At 47.3% G+C, this 9,800-nt stretch overlaps 1 protein-coding gene across 1 annotated transcript in view; it reads left to right on the top strand.

Annotated features, from left to right (window-relative positions):
- cps1 (carbamoyl-phosphate synthase 1, mitochondrial) overlaps positions 1–9,800 on the top strand; it is a 255,494-nt gene that overhangs the window by 125,187 nt on the left and 120,507 nt on the right. The window contains exon 27 of the mRNA XM_084309709.1: positions 9,580–9,647. Within this exon, the coding sequence (XP_084165835.1) occupies positions 9,580–9,647 (68 nt within the window). The remainder of the gene's footprint in view (positions 1–9,579; positions 9,648–9,800) is intronic.

The following is a 9,800-nucleotide window of genomic DNA, read 5'->3' on the forward strand; positions in this document are numbered from 1 at the left end:
AATCCTTGGTTCGAGTGAACTATCACATGCCATTCGTGCTCGCAACAAGCAGTGGTCTTTAGCTAGAAAGTCCAAGACTGCTAAGGGCTGGTTGCATTTTCGCTCGCTTCGAAACAAGTGTACTCATCTTATAATTTTTTTTAAAGTAGAGTACTACCTATGAATGAATGAATGAATGAAAACTTTATTTAACAGATTGCAGAATGGGTACAATACAGTACGGCTCAATACACACAATTGTTAACACATTCCCGCCCGACCACGTATATATCCTTTTGTGATTATACTTACATAATAGGTGTATAAGTGACTGTGCGTTGCTTTAGACCAAGGTAAGGCATTTGTAACAACTTCTGTGAAGTTAGCTGAGTTAGGAAAGTTCGGTCGAGCACAGCTCTGAACAATGGACAACAACACCGGCGGCGGGCTGGTTTACCCGCGGCAGCACAACAACAACAACAACAACAGCAACAACGGCGGGCTGGTTTACCCGAGGGAGGCTCTCCTCTGCTTTCGAAACAGAGTTGCAGAACCACCGAGGAATCTACCAGCCGAAATAAGGATTCGCAGACGGGGAAATCGAGCTGGCACGAGCGTGAAGGACAGGAGAGAGGACAGCAGGAGATTCAAGCCTTACCTGCCCGCTGTCGTCATGGGGAACGTGCGATCGCTGGTCAACAAGACCGACGAGCTCTCAGCCCTGATGATCAACCAGCGTGAGTACAAGGAGGCAAGCCTACTGTGCTTCACCGAATCCTGGCTGAACGAGAACATCCCGGACAGTGCAATAGAACAGGAGGGTTTCACGGTGGTGCGCGCCGACCGGAGTAAACAGAGCGGCAAGCGGAGAGGCGGAGGGCTTGTTGTCTTTGTGAACTCCAAATGGTGCCACCCGGGGCACATCACCATTAAGGAACGTATCTGTTCCCCCGACATTGAACTATTGGCACTGAGTCTGCGGCCATACTATTTACCGCGAGAAATAACACACGTCCTGGCTCTCACTGTTTACATCCCTCCCAGCGCGGCGGCGGCGCAGGCGAGTGACGTCATACACTCCACCGTCGCGGCGCTTCAGACAAAACACCCGGATGCATTTATTTTTATCAATGGGGACTTCAACCATGTCAGACTGAACAAGACCCTGACAAACTTCACCCAGTATGTCACCTGCAAAACCAGGGGAGACAAAACTCTGGACCTCCTGTATGCTAACGTGAAGGAGGCTTTCAGTGCGACTTCCCTGCCCCCCCTCGGCCAGTCAGACCACAACCTTGTGAGGCTTGTATCCACATACACGCCTCTCATTAAGAGACAGCCTCCGACCACCATGTCTGTCCCACAGTGGTCTGACGACGTCGAGGAGGAGCTACAGGAGTGTTTCAGGTCGACAGACTGGGATATGTTTGAGAGGGCTTACGGTGATGACATTGATGGACTATCCCACTGCATCACAGACTACATCAGGTTCTGTGAGGAGAGCATCGTACCCACAAAGAGGGTACGCTGCTTCTCAAACAATAAACCCTGGATTAGCAAGGACATTAAACACCTGCTAAACAGGAAAAAGAGGGCCTTCATGGCAGGGGACACTGAGCAGGCCAGGGCTGTCCAAAGGGAGCTCAAAAAAGAGCTAAGGGCAGCCAAGGTCAGCTACAAGGACAGGCTGGAGGGCAGACTACAGGCCAACAACACCAGGGAGGTGTGGGCGGGTGTCCGGAAGATCACTGGGTTCAAACAGCAGGGCACAGCTGTGGAGGGCCCTCCAGAGCGTGCAAACGAGTTCAACTCGTTTTTCAACCGCTTTGACCAGAGTGGCCTCCCCACACCCCTCCCCCCACCCATCGACACCAGCACCAGATCACACCTACAAAGCAGCCCCCCCACCCCCCACCCCCCCACACCCATCAGCAACGGCACCCCACCCCCAACACCAGCAGACTGCCCACCACCCCCAACCCTGACGATCACAACCAGTCAGGTCAGTAAGCAGCTCTCCAAAATTAATGTAAACAAGGCCAGAGGACCGGACAACACCAATCCCAGGGTGCTCAAGGTATGTGCAGAGCAGCTGGCAGCACCGCTCCAGCATCTTTTCAACCTCTCCCTGAGGCTGGAGAGGGTGCCCCAGCTCTGGAAGACCTCCTGCATTGTCCCGGTGCCCAAGAAGGGACGTCCCAGCACCCCCAACGACTACAGGCCAGTCGCTCTGACGTCACACGTCATGAAGACGTTTGAGAGACTGGTCCTGCAACACCTCAAGCCCCTGGTGCGTGACTCCCTCGACCCCCTGCAGTTTGCATACCAGGCAAACATCGGGGTGGAGGATGCCATCATCTACATGCTCCACAGAGCGTACACGCACCTGGAGAAGCCGCGCAGCTCAGTGAGGATCATGTTCTTTGATTTCTCCAGCGCCTTCAACACCATCCAGCCGTCACTGCTAGCGGAGAAGCTCTCTGCGATGCAGCTGGAGCACGGCTTGGTGGCCTGGATCAAGGACTACCTCACTGAGAGGCCACAGTACGTCAGACTAAAGGACAGTCAGTCTGACGTACTGGTGAGCAACACCGGCGCCCCCCAGGGAACTGTGCTGTCACCCTTCCTCTTCACCCTCTACACCTCAGACTTCTGCCGCAACTCCAGCGGGTGCCACCTGCAGAAGTTCTCAGACGACTCCTCCATCGTAAGCTACATCACCGACGATGATGAGGAGGAGTACAGAGCCCTGGTGGAGAGCTTCGTGGGGTGGAGCGACAGCAACCACCTCCAACTCAACACCAGTAAGACCAAGGAGCTGGTGGTGGACTTCCGGAGGGGCAAGAAGAGGCCCCCCCCGATTCCCATCTCCATCCGAGGGGTGGATGTGGAGATGGTGGACTCATACAAGTTCCTTGGGGTACACCTGAACAATAAACTGGACTGGTCGGACAACACAGAGGCCCTCTACAGGAAGGGACAGAGCAGGCTGTTCTTCCTGAGGAGACTCAGGTCCTTCAATGTGTGCAACAAACTGCTGCAGTCTTTTTACCAGTCTGTTGTGGCCAGCATCCTCTTCTATGCTGTGGCATGCTGGGGAGGCTACATCAACTCAAGGGACACCAACAAGCTCAACAAGCTGGTGAGGAAGGCTAGCTCCGTGGTGGGAGTCGAGCTACCTAGACTTGAGGTGATGGTAGAGAGGGGGATGATAAGGAAGCTGGATGCCATCATGGAGAACCCCTACCACCCCCTCTACGACGAGCTAGTCAAGATGAGAAGCTCGTTCAGCCACAGACTCATCCCCCCCGACACTCAACTAACCGCCTCGGACAGTCCTTCATACCAGCGGCCATCAGGCTCCACAACAGTGGGCAGCGACTAGCAGCCTCCAGGCCCCACAACAGGGGGCAGCGACAGCGACTGCTACCAGACATTGACCTGGGACTTATAGGAACCCAAGGGGGACAAAGTAGACTACCCTGGTACTTTGATTAATGTATACTCAGTAGATAGTAAATTATTATAACACTACCTCTTGCATACTGCACCTCATGTGACACTGTGAATAATGTGAATAATGTGAATATTCCTCAGCTAGTCAGATAGTAAATTATATTGACCATATTGATCAAATTGTTTACACTGCCTGTGTTGTCTTTTACTACCTGTATACTGTTGTTTTACTACATGTACCCCTCCCCCCCTCCCCCCCATGCTGCTATGATGCCTGAATTTCCCCAAGGGGATCAATAAAGGAATATCTTATCTTATCTTATCTTATCTTATCCGTGTTTCGAATCCACCGGTTGAAGTCCAACCAACCACGGACATGTCCGTGGCAAGGTTGTTTTGGCTTTTATTCCATTGTAATAACCTACTCGATGTCACCGAGCGGCACTGCAGATCTACCCGCCTCTTCGAATTCTGGAAAGTGCATTACCGGCCAGATCCTCTTAGGGGCGCTGTCCCGATAATGCAGTGTGCCCTGTGGCAGAACGGTGCATTATTTTTTTTAACTTTCAATGTTGTTTCCAGTAGCTGGATTCTGGATGTGTAGCCTGTAGCTTGGAATACCTTTTGGGACGCGGATTTCACTATGCAGTAACGGAATATATCATCAGCCAATGGACATATTGATCTACCAGATGGCGATCGATAACTGGGAAATGCTCTGGGGGATCCAACCGGCACACAGTAAGATCTTTTTCACGTAAATTACACGCTGATCAGGCTTGTTATCATACTCAACCAGCCGATCAATGAATGTGGCTACTGAGGCTAACACGGTTATTGGTAATCAATAATCAGAAACGACGTCCCCCCCCCCCCCCCCCCCCCCCCCCCCCCTTCATGCATTCATGGTTGAGGATCGTACGGATCATATGCACTTTGAGTTTTAACTGTAGCTTCTGTATAATCGAAATGCCATTGGATATAACGTTAGTAGCTATTAGCCCTTTATCCAGCCTTCCAGGAAATATCCTAGCCGGAATCCCTTATAACGCTTATATTCAAGACGCTATAAAATGAGAACGTATTGATGAAACAATTATTTCTTTAAGCCATTTTGAAGGGACGGTTTATGGTCTCAATTGACAATGACAATGGACAGATAGCAATACTATAAAGTATAGATTTAGCTCTACAAACAGCCCCACGGACTATGCAAGTCTGTTTTGATATGCTGGCCATCTAGAGTGATATTAGATGCATCCAAGTGGCCGGGAAAGTGTTAAGGGAATGCAGACCAGAGAAAGACGTTTGTCTTGTTTACATCAGGGTCCCCCATTTTCAATTCATATTGACATTTATGACATACACAACATACATGACATTTATGGCATAGGGACATACAGGTATTTAGTACTGATACATTTGTGACATAAACGGTATTCAAATATACAGTACTGTTACCCATAGATCCTGACAGAGTATATACATATGATGGGGAGGGGACTGTACATTAGGAGGGGGTGGGTGGGTAGGTGGGAGAGAAATATACATACAGTGGGGAGGAGACTGTACATTTGGAGGGGGTGGGTGGGTGGGAGAGAAATATACATATGGCTGGGAGAGAATATATACATGTGGTGGGGAGGAGATTGTCTATTAGGAGGGGGTGGGGGGTTTGGACATTTACGGTGGCCAGTTTTGAATTGCAGCCTCCCGTAGGTGCTCTTTAAGATCCTTAACCTTATCCTTAACCTCTGACCCTACAGTAAGTAACCCCTCCAAGTTTTGGACTACAGTGAAAGCCTTACAGAATAAGAGGGTGGCTGGCCCTCCTCAAAAACTGTTGGTCAATGATTCCCTTATTCCTGACAAAAAAACAAATGTCAAATGTTTTCAATTCCCATTTCAAAAAGGCTGGGCATGTTTTGATGACTTACATCCTGACTCGGGTTGAGTATCAACTCTTCAGAGCCCTCTTCTACTCTGCCTACTTTTGTCTTTTCTCCTTTTCTTGTGTCTGATGTCATGCATGCCCTGCAAACATTAGATCCTAAAAAGACCACTGGCCCTCATGGCATTGACCCCTATTTTCTAAAAATCGAAGCTCAACCCTCGACAGACTTGTATAATCTATCTATTTCTGAAGAGGTCCTGCCTGATATCTGGAAACAATCTCAAGTTCAAGTTCAAGTTCTTTAATAGTTGTCATACAGAAGTACAGAATACTTTCATACAAAATGCTTCTTACTGTTACGCTCCAGAGACTGTGCTAGACAAGATAGTATCAAATAACATAATAACATAATATAGCATGAATTTAGAAGAAGAAAATGAGGTCACAGTGTTCGGTATAGACATATGTACAATGTTCTGAGTTACCATATAATATACAATACACAATACTATGCAGTGTACTAATGTACAGTACTATCTAGTGCAAAGCAGAAATGGGATGAGGTACAATTTTAGGTACAATTTACAGTAAGGTGTACGAGTTGTATTGCAATCCTTCATCCATAAATATAAAGTGTGGGGAGTGGGTGCTACAGTGTGTTTGTTTAAAGTGGGTGTGTGCTATAAGTGTGTGGAGTGGGTGCTACAGTGTGTTTGTTTAAAGTGAGTGTGTGCGTGTGGATGTGTGTGCTATGTGCGTTTGGTGGTTGTTGTTGTGTAGTGTTCATTCATTGTTCGTTTAGCAGCCTGATGGCCTGGGGATAGAAGCTTCTTCTGAGTCTTTCTGTGCTCGCCTTGAGACTCCTGTATCGCTTGCCTGACCGCAGCAGTTCAAAGAGGCAGTTGTTCGGGTGACTGGAGTCTTTAATGATTCTCTTAGCCTTGCCCTTGCAACGCTTGTAGTAAATGTTCTGGAGGGTGGGGAGCCCCCCTCCAATTGTGCGTTCGGCTGAACGTGTCACTCTTTGTAGTCTGCTTTGGTCTTGTGCAGTGCTATTCCCAAACCAGGAGGTGATGTTGCCGGTCAAGATGCTCTCTATTGTACATGAGTAGAAGTTCTTAAGGATCTTCTGGCTGACTTGGAACTTCCTTAGGCGCCTGAGGAAGTAGAGGCGTTGTCGTGCCTTCTTCACAACACTGTTAATGTGTGTGGTCCATGTCAAGTCCTCGGATATGTAGGCTCCGAGGTACTTAAAGCTGTTGACTCTCTCAACCGGTGCCCCGTCGATGCTGAGGGGGCTGTAGTCCTTGACCCCCGACCTCCTGAAGTCCACAATCATCTCCTTTGTTTTGCTGACGTTCAGGGAGAGGCTGTTTTCCTGGCACCATCCCGCCAGGACCTTGACCTCTTCCAGGTAGGCCCTCTCGTCGTTGGCAGAGATCAGGCCCACCACCACTGTGTCGTCAGCAAATTTGACGATTGTATTGCTACTCCGCTGAGCCACACAGTCGTGTGTGTACAGGGAGTAGAGGAGGGGACTCAGAACACAGCCCTGGGGGGCCCCTATGTTGAGGGTGATGGATGAGGAGGTGCAGTTGCCTGCTCTCACCACCTGGGGTCTGCCAGTCAGGAAGTCCAAGACCCACTGGCAGAGGTCATAGCCCAAGCCCAGGTCCCTGAGCTTGGCTATGAGTATGGAGGGGACTATGGTATTGAATGCCGAGCTGTAGTCGATGAATAGCATTCTCACATAGTTCCCCTGCCTCTTGTCCAGGTGTGATGCTGCTGTGTGCAGCACATGGGATATGGCGTCCTCCGTGGACCTGTTGGGGCGGTATGCAAATTGCAGGGGGTCCATGTTGATGGGGAGGGAGGAGCAGATGTAGCCCTTTACTAGCTTCTCGAAGCACTTCATGGCTATGGAGGTGAGAGCTACAGGGCGGTAGTCGTTGAGGCAAGCAGGCTTGGATTTTTTGGGTACAGGGATAATAGTGGACTTCTTCAGGCAGGTGGGGATGACAATCTTTTGTCTCTCCTGTGTTAAAAGCAGGTCTTCTCTCAGAGATGAACAATTATTGGCCTATTTCTAACCTCTGTGTCCTATCTAACATTCTGGAGTCTTTAGTATCTTCCCAACTAAGGCTTTTTCTAGACTCTCATTTCATCTTAAATACCATGCAGTCTGGTTTTAGAACCAAGCATAGTACTGTGACTGTGTGCTTAGAAGTCCTAGATAACATCAGGGCTGCTACTGACAATAAGACTTTTTGTGTTGCCTTGTTTATCAATCTGACTAAGGCTTTCAATACTGTCGATCATCACATATTATTTAATACTCTCCTGAGGGTGGGTTTCAGTCTAAATGTGTTTGCTTGGTTCAGGAGCTAGCTCCTTGATCGTACACAGTGTGTTAGGCTTGGCGACTCTGTCTCTGATCCAATTACTTTAGAAAAGGGGGTTCCACAAGGTTACATTTAGTGTCTGCTTATTTTTCTATTATATGTAAATAACATCTGTGATCATTTAACTCACTCCCGGTACCATATATACTGTATGCTGATGATACAGTTATGTATTCTTGTGCTTCTTCTCTTGAGGCTGCTGTCACACATTTACAGTCTGATTTTGCCTTCTTGCAGGATACTCTCATTGAATCAAAATTGCTATTGAATGGTAGCAAAACAAAGGCAATGGTATTTGCTCCAACTAGGTAAACTGTCTCTCCCCCCTCTATTTTCACCCTTGATGGTTGTTCTATTAAGATTATTGAAACTTACAAATACCTTGGCATCTGGCTGGACAATAACCTAGATTTTAAACATCAGATTGATGCTTTAATAAAAAAACTTAAATTCACAGTTGTTTTTTTCCCTATAGGGTTAAATCATGCTTTCCCCCCGCCTCCCGTAAACAGGTGGTTATGGCCCCTGCATTTTAGTCTACTGAATTTTAGTCTACTGTATGTGTATTGTACTTTGTTATGTATGTATTGTCATAATTCATGATTGCCTTCTTGGCCAGATCACCCTTGAAAAAGAGACCTCGGTCTCAATGGGGTTTTATTTCTGGTTTTAAATAAAGGTTTGATGATTTAGCAGATATAAATACCTAATACCTAAGTATGGTGTATTGTTAATAGCTTAAGCAATGACATTTTAGACTGCAGGGTCAGGAGCAGGTAGAGGGTAAGTGTCTTGGTAAAGGTAATTTCCATAGGGATGGACATGCATGAATGGGCTGCACCGGGGGACACAAGATGGTCTCTCTAACCACCAGTTGTCCTAGACATCCATTACAAGGGACTCACCACCATCTCCTCTCTTGTGCTGTCGATTGTCCCTAAGAATACCATTTGCAAATGCAAAGGAAGTTCTAATATTAAGGAAGAAGGTGTAAAATGCGTACAATTAACAAATTAATTGTGTGTTGTATTTGTTATAATGGAACAATAGGAAACAACATCATTAACACATTGAGCGCCATAAGCTTCCCCCATCCTTCACTGTCTAGCGCCAGCTTTTCATGACCATTTTCGCGATATTTCACAATCTTTGCGGACACTATTGTATATTCTTTATTATAGCCATGGAGACAATAGTATGGCTCATTTGACAGACACTATTTCTAGTCCAACATGTAAAAAAGAGTTTGTTTCTACACACTGTAGTTTGTAGTTTATTACACGCTAAACATCGTCCATTTCCAAGATAATCCAGTCGTTCTCCATAGATCGCGAGATAGGTTCAGTAAAATAGACATTTACCTTAGCCAGAAGGTTATCCAAAAAGAATAATTCCAATGATCCCATCGGCGATCGCGATTACTCGTTTAATTACAGTGTAATTACACTTGTTTACGGGACACTATCGTTTTTGAGGCCAGCAAATTTGCTATCGATTGCTTTGGAAGAGCTCCTCCCCCTCAGAGCGATTCTCGATAGTCCGGTTCAGTCATTGCCTCTCCTGATCCATTTCTTTCTGAGTTCAAACGGTAGACGATACTGCCACCTGGTGACGCTTAACCGCTGGCGAGATAACACGAGAAATGTTGGGTATGGCGCTAAATGAGTTAATGCACTTGGCTGTGATTTGTAACAACAATTTATTGCCTTGCATTGCAGGAATCTTTTTGAAAAAGGGACAAGAATGTGTTCAATAATTCAATTGAACCAAACAAATTGAATATTAAAATAGATTCTGACAGCCCTACTCCCCACTCTCTGTTGTGACTCTGCTGTCCCTCTATTCCAGGAAGACGCTTTCGCCTTCGCCAACGAGGTGGGATACCCCTGTCTCCTGAGGCCCTCCTACGTTCTGAGGTAAGATTTTGCAAGTGCCAGCCTCTCGTAACTAGAACTGTGTTCCAACATATCTGTATTTGAGGTGTGTTTACTGTTTGCACATGGCGAATTTGCTCGTGCACACACACCCACACTGCACACACACACACCCACACTGCACACACACACACC

This window comes from Notolepis coatsorum, assembly GCF_963971535.1.
Source record: "Notolepis coatsorum genome assembly, chromosome: 3".
NCBI classification, from domain to species: Eukaryota; Metazoa; Chordata; class Actinopteri; order Aulopiformes; family Paralepididae; genus Notolepis; species Notolepis coatsorum.